The 19793-nt window shown below is 41.7% G+C and overlaps 1 protein-coding gene across 4 annotated transcripts in view; it reads right to left on the bottom strand.

The window, feature by feature from the left end:
• Nucleotides 1-19793, bottom strand: part of cacnb4a (calcium channel, voltage-dependent, beta 4a subunit) — a 39489-nt gene that overhangs the window by 3043 nt on the left and 16653 nt on the right. For 2 of the 4 annotated variants that reach the window (XM_037110705.1, XM_037110708.1), the window contains 10 exons: nucleotides 8141-8260; nucleotides 7207-7329; nucleotides 5653-5780; nucleotides 5162-5241; nucleotides 4807-4826; nucleotides 3949-4029; nucleotides 891-949; nucleotides 694-803; nucleotides 409-560; nucleotides 11-106 (listed from right to left, as the gene is read on the bottom strand). In XM_037110705.1, the coding sequence (XP_036966600.1) occupies nucleotides 11-106; nucleotides 409-560; nucleotides 694-803; nucleotides 891-949; nucleotides 3949-4029; nucleotides 4807-4826; nucleotides 5162-5241; nucleotides 5653-5780; nucleotides 7207-7329; nucleotides 8141-8260 (969 nt within the window). The remainder of the gene's footprint in view (nucleotides 1-10; nucleotides 107-408; nucleotides 561-693; nucleotides 804-890; nucleotides 950-3948; nucleotides 4030-4806; nucleotides 4827-5161; nucleotides 5242-5652; nucleotides 5781-7206; nucleotides 7330-8140; nucleotides 8261-19793) is intronic. The other 2 variants (XM_037110706.1, XM_037110707.1) reach the window with 2 other exon arrangements.

Here is a 19793-nt window from a genome sequence, read left to right on the forward strand (position 1 = left end):
AGTGACTCACAGAAGGACACTGTGCTAGTTTTTCTGCCGCAACAAGCTGCACATTCAGGTGTTTGCTTTGAGATTTTCCTCTCGATTTGATCAGCCTCTGGAGGACCTGGGGGGAGCACACATACAGGAGGAAAACACAAGGAAAGATCTCCAATTAAACATCAACTATGAGTTTCCTCGCATTTCACTTTGAAGTGTAAATAACAAGGATATTAAACTGAAATCATTTCTGAGATTCTGTTTGACATAATATATTACACAAGTTGTTATTTTTCTTCATCACCTCTTCATAATGTTAATCTTCAAAAGCTTTAAGAGTGTACAGTATCCTGCTAGGAGTGGGCAGCAAATGTGAAAATCAACAGTTTTATTGGATGCCTCCCCGTCTATCTACACCTTCAATCTTACCTTAGGTGAGGACACTTTAACGTGGACGATAATGGGCGCTAATGAGGTCTTGATGAGCTGTGCTGGATGGTTAATGGTGTCTGCATCCAATATTACCAGCTGTAGAGACCTGGCCAGCTCAAAGATCCTTTCTATTTCACTCTGGACCTCGGCTACAAGACGACAACAACATATAGCAGAACAGCTCTGAGCATGAAGAATTGTGAAGATCATTACCAAACATTCCCAGTGTCAACACCTACAAGACATGCACATCATTGAGTGAAACAGTTCCTGTAGCTTTACCAAGGCTGGAGCGGGTGTTGGATCTCTCAATGATGGCCCTCTTACTGGGGTTGTTTAGTACTGACCTCTTGGCCAACGATATGTCAGCTGTTACCCTTGTGATGGATATCCTGAAACCGCGGGAAAACACACACGTCACACAGAGCAAACTGGCAGCAGGATGATGCACTGTAGGCTGCATCGCTTCGACTGCTTACCTTCCGTCAAACCTGTGCTTCAGGAAGTCAAACAGCGCCTTCTGCATCATGTCTGTCACCTTCATGGATGAATCAGTGGAGAGCACAAGATGAAAAGGGGAGAGGACGAAGGAGAAAATCAGATCATTCAAGAGAGATTAGGCACGGAGCGAACATAATGTCAGGCCTAAAACATCATCACCCCTGCACATTAACTGAATACTCTACAGAGAGGCAAACACGTGGAAGTGGACCATTGATATTTATTCTGTCCATTCAGGCTGCTGCCGAGCCAGGCCTGTGAATTACACACTCCACTGAGCGATTTTGTTGACAGTCTCTGTCCTCCGGGCTCTCTGCTGAACCAACATGGGCCACATCAAATAAAGAAATTAACACCTACAATGAAAAGTGTCACAAAGACCAATGTACATGCTATGAATTGGATCGATCACAAAGTGCAGCCGCGAATATAGCTTTGACTGATGAGTATAAATGCCAGGCCGAGGCCTGAAATTGAAACAGGTATTCGAGAAGAAGTAGTTCTGCTGCTGTGGACGGTGTCCTCTCAGGGGGACACAGTCTTCGTATTAGTCTGAGGTGCTTGACTCATGGCAACGAATACACACTGAATTAAAACAGGCGAAGATTTGTTTGGCCACACGAGTTGTCACTCTGATTTGTTTAAATGACAGTGACAGTGACAGAGGGTTGACAGGGGCTGCCTGTCATTTCAGCTGAGACATGGAGCAGTTGTCAGATTGTATTTAGTGCTGTTAAAATGTGCGATGACTCTGTGGATCAATTTTCCGACTGTACAATGGTGGAACATTGTAGATTCACTCTGTTTTATTGTACTTGTACTTGGCAGTTTATCTTCTAAGCAACTTTTTAACTTCCATGATATTCGTCTGAAAGTTCTAATTACATGAAGGTGCCTTAATTTAAGTTTAAATGACCCAACATATGAATCAGCTATTACAGTAGCTAGAACAGCTCAACCAGCTGCAGCAATAAGATGCTGCTTACATACATGATTATTCCAAAAGTATCAGCATTGAGCAAGTACAATATCTAGTATCTAGTACAGATAATGTATGTATATGGTAATGAGTATCGTCTGAATAAAATGTGTAAATATCTTTCCTTATGATGAAGAAAAATCTTCATTGGGAATCTGATTGAAGTTGACTAATCTAGTTAAACTTTAAACTATAAATAGTTCTGAACGTCACTTCTGATGCTGTTCTGTAAATAGTTGTATAATAAATAGTAAAAATGGCAACTTTTGATCCTCCTGATGACCAACTTTGTGCGTCCGTCCCACATTCACACACTGAGTACAGATACGGACACAGACCATTTAGTTGGTTGAACAGACAGATACTGATGATGCAGTATTTGCTCATCCTTAAACAGTATCAATAGCTTCATTCAGCTGCATGAGGATTAGTTTTATCATGAATATATTTTTCTCACAATACTTTTGTACCGTTACTTAAAGGTTAAATATACGCGATTCAGAACATTGCTATAGAAAGCAAGTAGATATTTTCTTTTCAAAGATACAGTGCAGTGATGGCGTCTTGAGACACCACACTCCCTGTGTGTGTGGTGTGGTCTGAGCCCCTTTGTTCTTTGTTTTAGTAGCCGGGACAGCCAGTGAATGTTGGTGCATGCGAGTCTCATAAGCAACATTTTCAGATGCTGCTTTCTTTTTTCCAACTTTATTAATTGAAAGAATCAACATGTAAGAATATTTGTTTAATTAAAACATCAAAAGCCGATAGAAACGCATAGGCAGAATTAGCTAACTGAGCAGAGAAACCTAGCCAACCGCAGCTACGGCTGGCAACAGTTAGTGGTTATTCTGGTTGCACTCCATTTGGTTGGAGTACCAATTTTCGACAGGTGGCCACTTCTTAGATATTGCACCTTTAATTGAACAACACACGCATTCGTTTTGGTCAGAGATGCTGGTGCCCTGCTGTGATATCTAGTGGCAGTGAATGTAGTATAATTTTTAATGTATAGCTTTTACCTGTATTGGTATTATTGCTATAATCTGAATACTTATTCCACCAGTACCACTGTAGCACCTGTCACACAAGCTTCACACTGTGCATTCTGTTATGAAGCACCCTGTAATGAATACAAGTAACTACATCTTCACTCAGTGCACTTGGGAGAAAGAATAGTGCTGCTAACAAACATATCTTAAACCATGAGCTGTATTTGCAGAGCCAAAAACTTTTTTCTGCTAATGATTCACGAGAAAGGAACAATAAACCAAAAAGTGTCTGATGTGACTGATAGCTACAATCACTGCTTCTTATAGAAACATGAAAAGCCTTTCAGTCACTCATCCTATTCCAAAACCTCAGTGCAGTACATTATTCTCCGTCTCTAATTTCAAACCATGCTCCACTTTTTCAGACTGATGCAGTTTACCCAGAGGGTTGTTGCCATGGCAACACCAGAATGGGAGGCGAAGACTGTGACTCCATGACAACTGACTCCCACCTCCCACCACCTCCTTGGCCTCCTTTATTGTTTGCCCTGTGGTTCCAGTGGTAACTGTAAATCAATGAGCAGTTTCACTTTTAATGCTATGTCTCCGGGAATTTCTACTTTAGAGGGAAAGAGGAGGACCTGCGACACGATGCAGCATCAGGTCTAAACCATCTTGGCCCATAAGGGGCTCACTCTGAGGAAAGAAGAAACATGGCAGTTATCCCAGCTAAATCAGTGCTGAATTAAGAATCTAACTGTCACATGTGTTTTTTAGTAAACCGTAGTATAAATCTTTTTCCCATCAACTGTCACTCGTTTCATCATGCTAGCGATCACTGTATCGAGGTTTCACTGTAAAAATACACTTCCTGCCCTCACACAGTAAAACAGAAAATATATTTATGAACTACGACCTATATATAATAACGCTACCTAGACTATAGGGTATCTATGTATATCTTTATGCAACACAGTTGGCTAAGTAATGTCAGGATTAAGAGATTTCCGTTGTGGCTGTGAGAAAGCGGCTGACTCAGGATGCTGGAGGAGCAGCAGTGCGTCCTACCTCGTAACCTTTCAGGGACGGTCCCACCAGGACAACCGGCCTCATGGAGGGAACCACGTCATACGGAGGGATGTGCTCAGCCTAGAGGGGTCAGTGCACACACATACAGTCAAGAATCAATATGTGCAAGTGTCTCTCTGAGGAAAGCAAGCATTTTTCAACACAATACAACAGAGTGATGCTTTCACGGAGCACTCCATTTCCACGTAAATAAAAAAAGTTTGCATGATTCTCAGTCAGCGGTGAGGAGCAAAGATACAAGATGATGATTTGAAGAATGAATAGTCCCCAGAGCAGAATCTGAATCAGACGAAGCAACCAATTAATTTAATATAACCCGCTGTCTTTGACTGGACTAAAAATACAGAGGCTAGCTCTAAATGATATAACACTCTGCTAATCTATGTCTACAGAGGAATCACATGAAATTAACTTTATCGAGTAATGCAGTGTCACCAGACTTCAGGGCAGCTCTTCCCCTCAGCTCATCTTCCGCCCTCAAACTTAAAAATGTGGTTCTTTTTTTGGAGTAGCATTAATTGACTACAACATGCACGAACCTTGTACTTTGAAGAATCTGTGCAAGCTGATTATATTCAGGTTTGTTAGTGACATATAGCTACTGTACAGTCTTATCTATTTTGATTCAGTATAATTCACTAACCACATTCATTCACATAATTCATATCTTATCACATGTAAAAGCTGTTAGTTTACCATTAACAGTGTGAGTCATTATTTCAAAAGACAAAGCTGAGCAGAGTTTTTTTTTTAAATTATCACTTACATCAGCCTAATTTCATTTCTCACGTTTAAAAAAGCAGATGAATAAATGAATATGTTGATAGCCATACTCACCACTTTCTGCTTCTGCTTCCCTGAAAAGGAAGGGAAAGGTACGGTAAATAAGTGCATCCTGGACTGAGAATATATGAAGACTATATCACCTGATTACAGAAAAGTTGGTTCTCTGTGTAAAACATGAATGAAAAGAAAAAAATGTTTTGTAAATCCTTGAATACAGTGCAAAGACAAGTTACTGAATGTTCAAACTGATAAACTCTGTACTGTGTAAATATTCACTTATTCTGGATTTGATGCCTGCAACAAACAAAGTGAGAAAAAAATCGGACTTTTTTGTAATCAGGGTCGTATGTGTGGAATCATTGTGGAAACCGAGAAAACCATTCCCTCTGTGAATGGGACGACCAACCTGCAGAGTTGGGGTTTGGCTTGAATGTGCCCGACACCATCTCTCCAAGGCTGGAGGATGAATTCCCACTCGACTTACTGCTATGACGATAACAGCAAATAGAAAGAGAAGCGTTAATGTGAAATCCAGCAAGCAGGCAGGTCTTTATTTCTCTCACTGTTGCAACTGAGGAAAGATGAAGCGGCTCTCATCGCCTCGGTGGCTGAAACGCACCCCCCCCCATCTGATGGAAAATTCTGCCGTGGCCTCAATCCAGGCGCACCTCTGAGACGTTGGACCACACAACACAGCTTGGCTTTCATCCACCTCACTTCCTCCCTATCTGCCAGCTCAACTGCCAGGCTTAACTTATCCCTGAAGTGACTCTCTCCTCAACACATCTCCAAACCCTCCATCTCTCTCTAGCCCACCTGATACATGTGTCTTTGTTACAATATCTGTAGCTGCTTATTCTTCCACCTCCTGGACCCTCACGTCTCAATCCTCCTCACCCGTGGAAGCGTCCTCTCTTCTGTTCCTGCTGGAGTCGGATGTTTTCCAGCTTCAGAGGGCTCGGGATGAAGCCAATGTCGCAGCCTTCTTTCACCAGGCGGCCGATCCACCAGTCATTGTTGAACTTCTGTAGATTGTAGAGTAAAGATAGAGAGAGCCTAAGATTACTCTTTAGAATCTCTCACTGACAATATGTACATTTAGTTAGAACAATCAGATCCAGCAAATCAGACTAAAAACATAGTTCCCCACTCATTAACTCGATAACTCATTTTATCAGTGATTGTCAAATGCCAAAACTGATGGGTTATAGTTCCTGCTGAAACTTAACTAATGATGTTTCCTGATATTATTTTCAATAATGGAGAACGTGGAGGAAAAACACACTGTGCCCTTTACTCTGTTGAACCATTGTGTGTGAAAGTGCACCAGCTGTCCGAAAAGACACAGCAGGATGATTTAAAGCTCCAAAGCTGCTGAGGCTGCGCTTTTCCCAAAGTCAAGAAGTTACTCAAACTTATTGCGCGGAACTTTTGTCTCCAACGTCCTGATTGAAAACGAACCCAAATCTACACTTGGTAACATTCTTCCAATTCAGAGTTTCTTTTTTAGCTTGAACATCAAACAACCTACTGAGCATCAGTGTCTGCACAGAGCCCAAAGGATACTAAAAGACAAAACCCAGCCCAGCCGCAGTCTGTTCACCCCGCTGCTGTCTGACAAAAGGTACAGAAGTACCAGCTGCTGTGCCACCAGACTACAGAGCAGCCTCACTCCTCAGACTGTAGGACTGCTCAACTTCTCCTCAACACTCCACTCTATGAAATAGTTGGTCTGTTTTTCTGTGACGTGACATAAAGGGACTCAAACTTGGTTTTGGTTTGCAACCCTGGTGTTGTACAAATAACATATGAAATAACCTTCACACCCTTAAACCAAAAAAACCTCTGAAACCTTGCTATGTTTTCCCTAGTATAGGCTTGTCCATGCTCAAGTCTACTCTGTCACTACAGCTGCTGGCAAACCAAACATGGCTAGTTGATGTAAAGCACATCACTTATTGATGGTAAAGCATGAGAAAGTCCCTACTGACACCAGAATTAAAAAAAACAAACTCTTATTGACTCTTAGTAGAAGCTTACAATTCCATTACAGCAGGGCAAACTCCATCTGCTGAGGAAAATAATGTGATATGATCAAAAGGTGATCGCTGGTGACACAGTTTTCTCAAGACAGGATGTGTTTCTAGAGTCTGGTTGTGACCAGTTTTTGTCAGGTTTGTTTGAACAGTGATGACATTCCATGAAACTAAATGGTGCTGCAGCTACCTGTAGTATGAGATACCTAACTGATTCAAACCGTTGGCAGCTGTCAGCCAATCAGAAAAGAGTATTTTCTTCATCCATAGTAGTGTAAAAAACAGATTGCTCACGTTTTACCATCAAATTAATAGATTAGTAGAACAGACAACTATGAACAGTACAAAACCAGGCCGGCTCAGTGGACTGAAACCAGTCCTTCACACGGTTTACTAGATATTGTCTGTATTTCACCTCTTTGATGTGGAGGAAGTCCTTGGCATCAAAGGAGACACCAGTCCCGGCCACAGGGACGTCTTCATCCAGAGCACCACAGTAGCTGACATTGGTCCTCACAGCAAAGGCCACTGCTTTAGTCTGTAAGAGAGCAGGGAATAAAGAGTCATCACAGCACAGATAGGTGGCAACAGGAATATGGAAAAGATAACATAACAGCATAAAACATAACAGCAGTGGTGATCAAACCACATCCACAGCCACAGCAGGACAAGATCTCACTCAAGGAGCCTAAAAGTCTGAATAATCTATAAAGATGGCTCCTTCAGACACGTCCGACCTTTTTTTTTGGAACCATTATTTTCTGTTCAATCAATACATCGCAGGTGAAATGGTGTCTTTTCTGGGTGTTAAACGTTGCATAGCGGAGAAGTATTCAACAGCACCGCAGCCAGATTTTATCATCACTATTATTCTCACTTTACATTGTTTTCGCTTGTTACTTGGTTTATGGTCCACGGTGCCTACTGTATGTGATGAGAGGGTTTGGTTTGTGTGAGTCCACCGAACCAAATTTACGGTGAAATTGTGTTGAATTTTCAGTAAAGTATAGAATCTTTGAATCTTTGATTCTGAGGGGAAAACAACCAAACCAAACATTTGTGCACCAATTTGTAAACATTTTTGGATTTTGGCTATTGAACAGCGATTGAACTTCACTGTCTTAAAACAAAACCAGAATACTGTTATCACAACAGTGTTTATGTAGGAATTAATCCCAACAGACCTCCTCCACCCGCTATACCCCATCCCAGGAGCAGTGAAGTGAGTGAAACTTAACCATGTGTCTTATGTTTGTGAGCTGATATAACTTGTGTTACATGTGAGATAGAATACAGTACAGTGTGTATCTAAGCATGTTATCTTGCAAATAGCTCCCAGCGCAACTGACCTTTGCCCTCTCGAGCTGGACGGTGGCCTGCTGCTCCCTCTCCTGCCGGCCGCCCTCCTTCTCCTCCTCCAGGGACACATCCGAGTCAGATGGTCGGCTTGTGTAGGAATCAGCTGAGCCCTGGAGAACAACAGGACACAGGAGAAGGGAGTAGCACATTACAAGGAGAGGTGGAAGTACCAGTGTTGGTGAAATAACTACAGGGTGCCTATTTTATCTACGTGACACAGATCATCACTGACATGCAAGGCGCTAAATCCAATAACAACTGTAATGTGTACTTTGATATGTCCTATTCAAGACATTTGAATGCAAAACAGTGCAAATAGATGCAGGACATAATGAGAGCGTGTTGCTTAAAACCACAGGGACTGGGTGGGATGTTACAGACACCCAGGTGTGTGTGTGTGTGTGTGTGTGTGTGTGTGTGTGTGTGTGTGTGTGTGTGTGTGTGTGCGTGCGTGTGTGCGTGTGTGTGTGTGTGGGTGGATGTCTCACAAGACTGTTTGTACTCCTCCTCATAAACGATCAAAGGCTGACAGATTAAAGATGATGAAGTGACTGGGAGGGAAGGTTCAGGACGATGTTTTTATTTTTCAGAGGTACAATCAGAAACACAGAGAACAGACACGATACTCACAGTACAAATTAGGCAAGGACACCCTGTCTTATTTGTATTGTGACCAAGGTCATTTTGGTGAATATGGACGTGAACTTCTAAATGAAACACTCTTTTGTCTGCAATCCAAGAGAAGAGGGTCCACGTTCAAATGCAATGTTTGACTGACCTCTGTGGGTTCTGTTGCACCCCTGACAACAGCTGACATCACAGGATCATAGCTTCAGCAACATGTTCTGATGAAAATATCGAGCAAGTTTCGTAGCAGTAAGTCTTGTGATAACACTTCATTTGAGTGGTGGTTAGATAATTACTATTTCATCATAAAGAGCTGATGATGGAAGTAGACATCTCGCTTCTCTCTCATCCCTGTTGGGAGCAGAACTAATGCACTGACTGGCAACAGTCCAAAACATTCATAAAGATCCTTCATGATCATGACAGATGTCTTGTCATGGTTGTTCCAGCGTCATGTCAGTCTTACACACACCTTTGAATAAGACGTTATGGGATATTTTGACATTTTGATTTGAACATGTGCGGCCATCCCTTCAAATGGTTTTGTGTTATGTCTTTTCATTTCTTTTCTTTTTGCTGTGTTTGATATTTTTTCTTTACTAACTATAATAATGGTGTGTGCAGACTGGTAGACTACCTTGCCACAAATCATTTTCATTGGAAACCAGCAATATGAAGCTATAAGCTGACGCCCAACACTTGTCGCTGAGCTAGCCTCAACTTTAAATGGCGACTTGGCGACGATGTAGATCTGGCCATGTATTGCTCCTTTTTGTAACTTTGACGCTATGTGAACATCACATTAGTGTCCAGACTTTTTGTGTCCTTCGTCATCAGTGAGTATTTACATTAAACACCCCAGTAAAAAATCTGAAAATGACATTAATGGAAGCTAAAGAAGAACTTGCTTCTTTGAAATGATGTTTTTTTTTTTCTTTCAAACAGCCGTGAAATATGGAAATTTGTTCATTGCATGTCCAGATGGGTGACAACTTAAAGGAAAAAGAGCAACACAGTGGGTTTTTGGCAAGGTGCTGTTTCACCACTCACCGCCCTCAGAGCAGCTTCAGTGCTCCTTGGCTGAAAGTCTACTGAAGGGATAAACACCATTCTTCCAAACAATCCTCCGTAATTTAACATTTAAGGTGTAGAGTGTCATTTCTGAATCTGCCGTAAGTGCCCAGCTGGGAAGCGATCTGGTGACTGTGAAGACCATAATGCTTGAGTGCAGTGACCCGCGCCTCTAGTGGAAAAGCGAAACCTAGTTACTCCAGGAGAATGTCAACCATCATGTGGAGATGTTTTCGTTTGGATATTAACAGCGCTTCAAATCAGAATTTAGAGGTTATTTAAGTCATTTGAATAGTATTTATTTTTACATATTATCATATATATATTTATTATGATTATCATTGTTTTATCAGATTAGACTGACTATGGTTACTGTACAGTATGTTTCTAAGTATTCCTCTGGAATTCCTCTGAGTGGCTTGACCGAAGCCCCGCCACCATAAGCCTGCCTCGGGCTGGAGATCAGTCTCATACCATCACTATCAATGGAGTCATCTCCTTCCTTCACTAACTCACCCACTCCCTCACGCCTTGTCCTTATTAGCTACAAGTCAAAGGCTGCTGGGTAAACGGAGCAGTAAAAACGCCCACCCACTTATTTCAGGCAGAGGGAGAGAGTGAAAGAGAGAGAACTAAAGAGACAGCGGGATTATGACGGACTAGCTGAGGAAGATGTGCAAACATAAACAGAAGCAACAGTGGGTGCACAGAGACTCCGGCATCACATGTGAGCCTGCAGTGAGGGGCGGGCGCTGCCGAGGATGCTATTTCAGACCTCCTGACGAACACATCACCAGGGATGATCACACTACATCCACAGCACGCAGCAGGTGCAGATCTCAATCAGAGGACACCATCAAAGATGCAAAAAGATGGCTCCTTGGCGTTGAGCTTTGTTCTCTTATATTATACAATATATCTTCTTCTTTTGCTAAATCTTATCTCCCTAGTACACACTGCAGGGTTGATGTGTTGGACTGGAGCAATTCTATTACGGGTACCTATTCAAATGGCATACCATACCATTGTATTGATCTATATTGATGTAGGGTTACTTAGTCAAAAGTAAAATTTGCAAACACAGTGGCTCAGTGAATGTATCAGCATGTCACCTGCTCCTGAAAGTGAAACGAAAAGCAGGCACTTTACACACCCGAGCGGGGCCCTGTGAGCGGATCGCTGGCTGACGGACTCCTGCTATAAATCCATCCATCATCAAAGATTGCTAAATCTACTTCACACGACACACAGCGATGACGCATGTGCATCCAGGGCGTCCTGGCTCGAGGACATCACCTTTGGCTGAACGTCACTGGAGCTGTTGTACTCCCAGGTGGGAGGTCTGGCTCTGGTCCCGTTAGCTACAACTGCACTGTGTAATAACAGCTCTACATGTTACCACAGTGGAGCTGGAGCATTTGTTTGCTTTTCTACAATTCACCAAAGTAATGTACAGCTAAAGAATGACAGCGCCGGTGCAACTGTTCCCCCTGAGCTTGGAGAAGCAGACGTGGTTGTCGTGTCACAAGTGATTCCTTTGACTTATTCAGTGATCACTCAGTGTTGGGCTGTAAATACAGCATGAGTCACATCACGATTTGTTTTTGACTGTTTAAAAATTATGCATGGCGTGCAAAAGTTCAAATTTGCATGATTTTGATCCAAACTACCTCACGTCATGTCTCGCCACACTGAGGTCCCTCATTCTTTCAGTTCTGTTTCCTTGTTTATTTTGGTGTCTGACTGTCCTCTTGTTTCAGATCCCCTTCCTGCCCTCGTGTGTTGTCTGCTGTGGTGATTGTCTGCCCCTCCCTGAAGTGTCTCACCTGTGTGTAATTAATCAGTCCGCGTGCTCCCTCTCTCCTCTGCCAGCTTGTCTTTGCCAGTCGTCGCAAGTGTTCCACCATTCTCTCTCGTGTGTGTTTTTTGACCCTGCTTTTAGACCCGACTTTGCCTCTGCCTAGACTCTTTGTGTGTTTGCTACGCTGACTGATTTGTTGCCTTCAGTAAAGACTGCCTTCTTTTTGGAAACTGTCTCTGAGATGTGCATTTGGGTTTTCATCTAGTGTCATATTCACACCACTCCGAATTATCTTTACTGTTAGTTTGGGAAAATAAAAATATTGAAATAGAAAATGAGCCTTCTGGTGATATAACTTCCTATAGACCCGGTTCACAGCAGACATGTTGACCTGTAAAGGCAGCAAAAGCAAAGGTGCAAATGATAACATCAGCAATGGCTCTTTCCATTAAATGTCAACTGACTGCTGTGGAAAGGGTTTGTTAGCCTACAGCCTGTAGGTCAGAGCAAATCATGGTGTGGTTCGGTGTGAATAAGCTTGTTATACACATGTGATCACGTGATCAAACTTGGCTTTGCTGTTGCTGAACGCTCCATTAAACCACAATTGGTGATTTAAATCTGTCTGACCTGACTCAGGCACAAATATTCACAGACATTTTTTTTTTTTTTTTAGCTTTTTTCATATTGTGTTAGCGACAGCTGATGGGATAATGTAGGTACACAACTCAACAGCATTTATAACAAAGGTCTATTTAGGGAATTTTATGCAGAATTCTTAAATATTAGATCTGCAAGAAAAGGATCTGAACACAGTGGCAGACTCAGGGTAAGAAAGTGTGCAGTGAACTGGCTGGATAATCAACCTGAAGGCAATTCTTTGCCTTTCTTTCAGGTGAACAGAGCTTACTGACTCTTGATGGACTGTTCTTGTGCTAACAGTGCGTCTCGTAGTATAAACAATGACTTCATACATATATAACAAATGATATAACTTATGAACATCACATCCCAGCAGTGTTTTCACTCTCTCTCTCTCTGTCTCTGGTCCAGTTGGTCGTTCTATCTCTGTGACGGAGCGAGATGTTACCACAAATCTGTACTTCACACTACACCACAGCTGAGTAATCACTATATTAGCATACGCACTGGACGCCTGCCCCATAGGCAAGGCACAGCGAGTGCAGCGCACAGACTCTCTGGGGTCTACCAGCTAATTACTGCTCATCATCGCTCTCCAGCACAGGTACGGGAAAACACTGAGCGCGGTCGCTGCTGGCCGCCGGACACACCGGGTCAGGAGCCTGTTATTCCTCTTGTCAACAGCAATTAAATGAAAGGAGGGACTGAAAGAAGAGAATATGGCTGCTGCTACTACAGTTGCCACCACTGACAATATCCTCCATGATTCACTGGGCCCGCGGTGACTATAACCCACATGTCTACACTCGCTGGAACCCTCTTTGTTTGACTTTATCTGCCATTTAGTCCAAACGGGCCTTTGTCTGTCAGTTCCTCTTCCTTTCTATTTATAGACGCATGCCGTCTCTATAGAAATGCAGTGTTGTTGCAGATGTCGGCCAGCTCACATCCAACATATACTCATTGGCTTGAACTGGCAACTGCAGCATGCAACATTCGGGGGCCAAAGTATTACGTAACATGTCAAATCTATTATGCTATGGACCGTGTTGCATGATGCAACGCTGTACACCGCGTAGTGCAATGACCATGACATGCACCGTGGCATAATACGAGAGCATGTTCATGAATTTTAATGATTTCTTTACTTTCATGTGGTACAATCAAAGGGGCTCATCCTTCACTGGGTGACACACAACAGCAGCTCTCAGTATCTCAGCATCCACCTTCAAACGACGGAGAACAAAGGAACAAATCAATCATTAGTGTCTATACAAATAATCTGTATTATACAGTTTCTCTTGACTGTATATATTTAGTTAGAGCCCACAAGCTGTCAGGGTTAAACAGTCAAACAATGTTTTTCTTGGTGCATCAAGGAAAAAAGTAATAATTTTACTCTTAAAGCACACACAAGACACACTTCATTCACTATTCATCTCATGACATATCACTTGAGCGGCAACAATTCAACGATTAATCAGTTTTCAACTATAAATCAATCACCACCTATTTTGATAATCAGTCCATCAGTTTGAGTCATTCTTGAGAAAAGGAAAGAAGATTAATTCCTCTGATTCCAGCTTCTTCAATGTGATTATTTCCTGGTTTCTTTCCTTCTCTGAGACAGTAAACTGAATATTTTTGGGTTGTGGGCAAAAAAGACATCTTTGTGGACATCTTTGGAAAAACACTGATCGGCATTTCTTTACCATTTCCTGACTTTTTATTGCCCAAACAACTAATCAGCTAATCAGGAAAATGAATTCAGATAATCTAACATAAGAATTACTAAAAGTTGTAGGGGAAGAAAAAGCAGCATCTGACATCGATGTTGTTCCACAGCTAACAAGAAAATCTTTTTTTATTATTAAATCAAACTGTGTGTTCTGATCTTTGTCATCTTCCATATTAACATTGACATTAATTCATGTTTTCTTCCTCTTTCACAATATATTTTCATGACATAAAATCCTTTTACCAAAGTCAACAAACACAGAACAGACAAAAGTTCTTTACAAGGTTCCTATTTCAAGCAGCACAACATAATAACGTCATGTTGACAGTGAGGCAGGTGATGCATCGTCTTCTCTGTGTCGTCCCTCCTGAACAGTGCGGTACACTCATCATGTTACTGAGTGCTCCATAGATGCATTTCTGTGTAAACACTCTGATATCGGTCTCTCACAGCCCTCAGTCTCTAATATTCCAACTCTTTTCTGTCAGCCTTTATCTCCAGAACAACTCTGGCATCGGAAAATGCAACCGGCAGGGAACAGAACAGCTGAGAAGTCAAACCATGGCCTGCACACATTGGGACAAAACAGATCAGACACATATTATGTATAATTTACCTCAGACGGAAAGGATGCAAATAGATTTGGAATAATTTAAGAGTCGGGCTGAGGTGGACAAAGAATTAATGTCAGTATTCTAGAGATTTCTGTTATCCTCTAATTAGTTTAAATTTCAATCAGGAAACTGAAATGTGGCTCAAGTTGCAAGATTCATTAGTCTGAGTGATTTTTCCAAAACTGAACATTGTGTGCACTTCACTTTTTCTGGTTCAGTGATAAAAACGTCAAAGGCTACAAGACTACAGACAGTTTAAATATGAGTCCCAGAGAGAAATTGGAGGCCATTATCCGTATACAAGTTTTATAATCTCTAATTATTTGTGCTGATTTTGAGGTGAAATTTCTTTCCCAAGGACCTACAGGCTACAATATGAAAGCTAACCTCAGTTAAATCACCATAATGACATCATTTAACCTTCACAGGTTATTCATTCAAGTTTGATTACACATCTATATATATCTGCATGATCTTGGTTGACGAGAGTACATCTTGTGTCTCTCTGTCCAAGTGTCTGCTGTGGGATGCAGCATGTCACCACTTGGCTGTTGAAGCGTGAAGACCATGGCTGACTACGCTTGTGCGCTTGAATCTGGACCGTCAGGCCACATTTGTTAAGCCCGTGGCCATCCCACAGACAGCAGTAGTGTGAAGTCGATTGCTGCTTCCAAGTTGTAGATGTCCTCTTTTGGTTTTGTTTCAGATTTTGCTATTACTAGTCAGGTGGAGAACTTTTGTTTCCACTTCAGGAGCAAAAAGAAAAACAGGCGTATTTTTAGCTCCGGACTCCGTGTATCTGAGTTAATTCAGTGTTATTTCCAAGAGCCAAAGATTCCACCTATTTATCAATGGATGAAGTAGCTACTGTATTTCATCCTTCATCCTCATGATATTGTTGGATTAACATGCTTGTCTAGTAGAGTCTTTAAGGGTATCTCCAGAGGAAGCTACATGTCATCTGGCAAATCTTCTCCAGTGATGTCACTCAGTGGCCAAGCTGTGTTATGGGTAATGTAGACCAACAGGTTTTGTATGGGAAGAATAATATGTGAAATCAAAAGATGATATTTCTGTCCAAGTGTCCATAATGAGCCCAACAGTGCTGACAGAGTAGATCGCTGGACCAGTGTGAACTGATTTTGAAAACATGGCACCTGTGTTACCCACAATGCAACTTAACAACTGGAATCACTGGAGGTATAGTAACGTCATAGTAACAAACATCAGCACTGAGTCATTTCAATATGTAGGGTTCTGTCTCTTTCAAAATATATCATGTTCTGAGATCTGCATTTGTGTATGAGCACAATCAACCCAATAAACCATCTTTATCAATGAACTGTTCATTCCAGCACGGACATGCTTTGAGCTGTACGTCTCCAGCTCGTCAGGTCGGGTGGATCTGATTTCCGCTCTGCTGGACAGCCAGCTGGTGGACGTTTGGAGTCCTGCAGACTCGGCCAAAGGGGGCGAAAAACTGGGCCCCGGCACAAATGTTGACCTAACAGATGACGGCACAGTCTGTTGCCCCTGTGGAAGCTGCCTGCCACATATCATGTTCAACACAACCCATGAACAGCACCCAGCCACAGAGGAGAGGAGGGTTACAGTACAGACAGATACTGTATGCTGTGGTAGAAACAGAGCGCCTGTGATTTTATCTGAACATTTCACAAGAGCTGAAAATGTGAGATTCTGTGTCTTTAAATAGCCAACAGAATCTTCTTCTTGTGTTCATGAACAATTCTCACATACATATTAATGAATCAAGCAAGTACAAACGAACTATTAATAATTCAGTAGTTTATCAAGGATAAATGTCAAACATTTGTGCATTCCATGTTCTCAAATTTGCTGCTTTTCTCTGTTTAACTTTGATTGTAACTGAATATATTGAGTTTTTGAATGCTGGTCCTCCAAAACAATTGCCTCAGATGAGATGAATGAATGATGAAAGACATGACTCGACTGTGCTCTCAGAAATTGTAATGTTTCAATATTTTCATGACCATCAATTGATGATTTAAAAAGAATGATGGATTAATCAATCAAGAAATGATTTGTTAAATCTCTACATTATGGAAACACTTTTGAAAATACACTGTAAATGTATTTACCTAATTACAATATGAACGTTGGAAAGCTTTACAAGAAGGTAATAATACTATGTACACTATCTGGTCTTTATAGACACTAATAATGTGTATAATTTAGAAATATGTAGAGGCAGCTATAAAAACTGTACACATTGCATGTGCCAACACACACACACACACACACACGAACACAATGGTGTAAAGCTCCTGGGAGCAGGGAACATGCTTACAAAGGCTTGCTTGACGTGAGGACTAAGGCATGATGCATTGCTTTAAATTCTGCGACGTTCATCAATTTCTTCTCCTGCAACAGCGCCTGCTTCCTCCACAAGCATCTCATCCAATTACCATCCTCAGCCACTTTCACAGCACAACACATGCTTTGCATGATTGCATTCTTGGTTGCCATCAGCTGTTCACATGTCACAATGAGAGAGTCAGAGGGGCAGTATGTTCCTGGTAAACTCTCTATTATCATTATGACGTGGTATGTATGTGTCTCACTGTATAGATGTGTCCTGCAGGCCTACAAGCAGTGAGCAAATTACATGCTGATGGCAGTTACATACAGTAAACGTGTTATAGTGATTTCATCCTTTCAGCCATTGTCCCTAAATGGCAGCATTTTCCATGTGAAACAGACGACCAGAAGAGTTAAACAGGATGAGAAGAAGAGCTGCTCTGGTCCTGAACGTGGAGGTGTTGTTGAGAGCTAACTTTGTGGACTCAGTGAAAGGATATGACAATTACATATCAATAATTGAATGAAAATAAATTGCCAGATGTGCAACCGAGTATTTATACTGCAGTAAGTCTTTGAAATCAACCTGCCACGCTGGACGCAGAGGATTAATGCCTTTGTCCAGGGCTTCCAGGCGCCTCTGCTAATGATCCATTCAGAGCCATGGGAGTCTTTCCTTGATACAAACAACTGTTATTTACAGCCTCCTTATAAATGAAATCTATAACCAGAGGACTGGAGAGAAAGGAAAATAAAATCCCCACACTACTGACCATTATAGACAAGCACCTGCTTTATGTTTCACTATTGGGAATAATAAACTGACTCCCTGCAAACAGACGACACATTTTTACCTCTGAAGCTTGGTATGAATTCCATTCTGCATCACTGCTTGTTTGTAGGTCATGCTTCTAATTCTTATCTTAATTAGAGATTTTCCAATAGGTTAATTGGTTATTTCAAAAAATGTGAAGAACAGCAGAGAATGTCAAAACTGATCAGCACGGATCAGATCAGCTTTGAGGAAATTTTGATAGGTAAGTTTTGTGCCAAGAGTAAACTTAAAACTCACTATTTATAGGCGCCATTAGTGCCACCATGAGGACATATATAGAGCACAAACACAGATGATACTCTGCTTTATTTCCCAGGAAATGCATGGCCACATGCATGGCCACATGCATTTCCTGGCACAGAGTTAGCATCGCTGTCATTCATCAAAAATGCTTCTACAGTGCAACACAGCGCTCATTTGTGGCATTTGTTGACAGCAGATCAGTTTTTAAATATGCCCAGCACTAGTTTATTACGTTTGCCAAATTTGATACATGATTGATGCAATAAAGAAACAAAATGGCTCAGACATATGAATACTTTTTTCTAACTGGTTGCCCTATTCTTTTAGCTTAGTCTGTTTGAAATGAATTGCCACAGGTCTCAAACAAATAGTGCACGCCAACCAAGACTGTCATGACGGGTGCAGACAGACATGACATACTCAGGTACAAAAATGTAAATATGTTGTATGCACTGCAGTTTCATGTGCTGAGACATGACTGCATTGAATTCCGATGACTTCTTTGAAACCACGAAGTAAATAAAAGTTAAACCACTGAGCTACTTCATCGCTGGCCCCTTCCTGAAACTGATTAGGAGGGGATGACAAAGAGGAGCATTCAGCTCATTTGACTGGAAAGGTACAGAAAGCACGAGGCATGTGCACAGACACAAGCAACCACTCTGCCAACAAACCTCTTCCACTCTTCTCATTATACAGTATCTGCTGTCTCTGCCCACACACTCACACACACGCACGCACACACACACAGACAATGAGTTGTTTGTGAGGTTATTATCTAGGAGTGTCAAGTGGCCAGTCTTGAGTCCATCGTGCCACACTCAAGCCTTATCTGCTCCGACGCCAGAGTCCGGTCTGTTCTCCCATCTCCATCTTCCTTCCTCCCTTGACCTCCGTTCCTATCAGACGCAAGATAAAAGGCTAAAAGCATTCTCGCTTCATTATGTCCACCTCCGACAGGGTTTGAGAAGTGGAAACACGCCTCTGGGCCTCTTTAAAACAACTGAGCCCAAATAAGGGACTGATGCATCGCTATAAACTAAACTGATTCTCCTTAAACATCCTTACGATAGTATAATGACTTATCAACAACTCCTGGGCTTTGTATTTTATGTAACAGCTCTTATAAATGTGAGTCATACATTAAACACTGTTTAGAACTGTAGTAAGTGGGTTACATCATTCAAGCTAAGGAGGTAAATTTTCTCTGCAATGCTATGCTTTGCTTTCACCTCCGAACAATGTAGAATCAGACGTCAAGTTTTAAACCGAATGAATAAATGGTTCAAGCCCCCAAAATGGAAATTAGCATAAGCACACTATATGAACTAATGTTTGTTGGACATGTGTGTATTGGTGGTATGTCTTCTTGTTTCCAAAGTTACTTTCTGACTGGAATGGCACTAGAGTGCTGGTAGTGGAGCGCATACCTCTGCCAAGGTTCAACAGTCCCCTTTACTTCAACCAAGCCTAACCCAGTACCAATCTCTATGGCCCTGTAACACACTGAACCCGCCCACAACTGCTGTAACATAATTTCAGCTCATCAGGTCAGTGTCTACCTCATGGTCCTACAGGTTTATGTAAATGACTTAATTTAGTTAATTTCCTGATTTACATGAAAGGTTTACCCTCATGTGTCATGTCGTGCTTTCCACTTCCTGTCTTTATCTTTTTCACCTTTTCTGTGTTTTTCTTTTCATTTATTCATTAGCAGTGTTTGGGGGTGACG

The sequence above is a fragment of the Acanthopagrus latus genome, chromosome 9 (assembly GCF_904848185.1).
Source record: "Acanthopagrus latus isolate v.2019 chromosome 9, fAcaLat1.1, whole genome shotgun sequence".
NCBI classification, from domain to species: Eukaryota; Metazoa; Chordata; class Actinopteri; order Spariformes; family Sparidae; genus Acanthopagrus; species Acanthopagrus latus.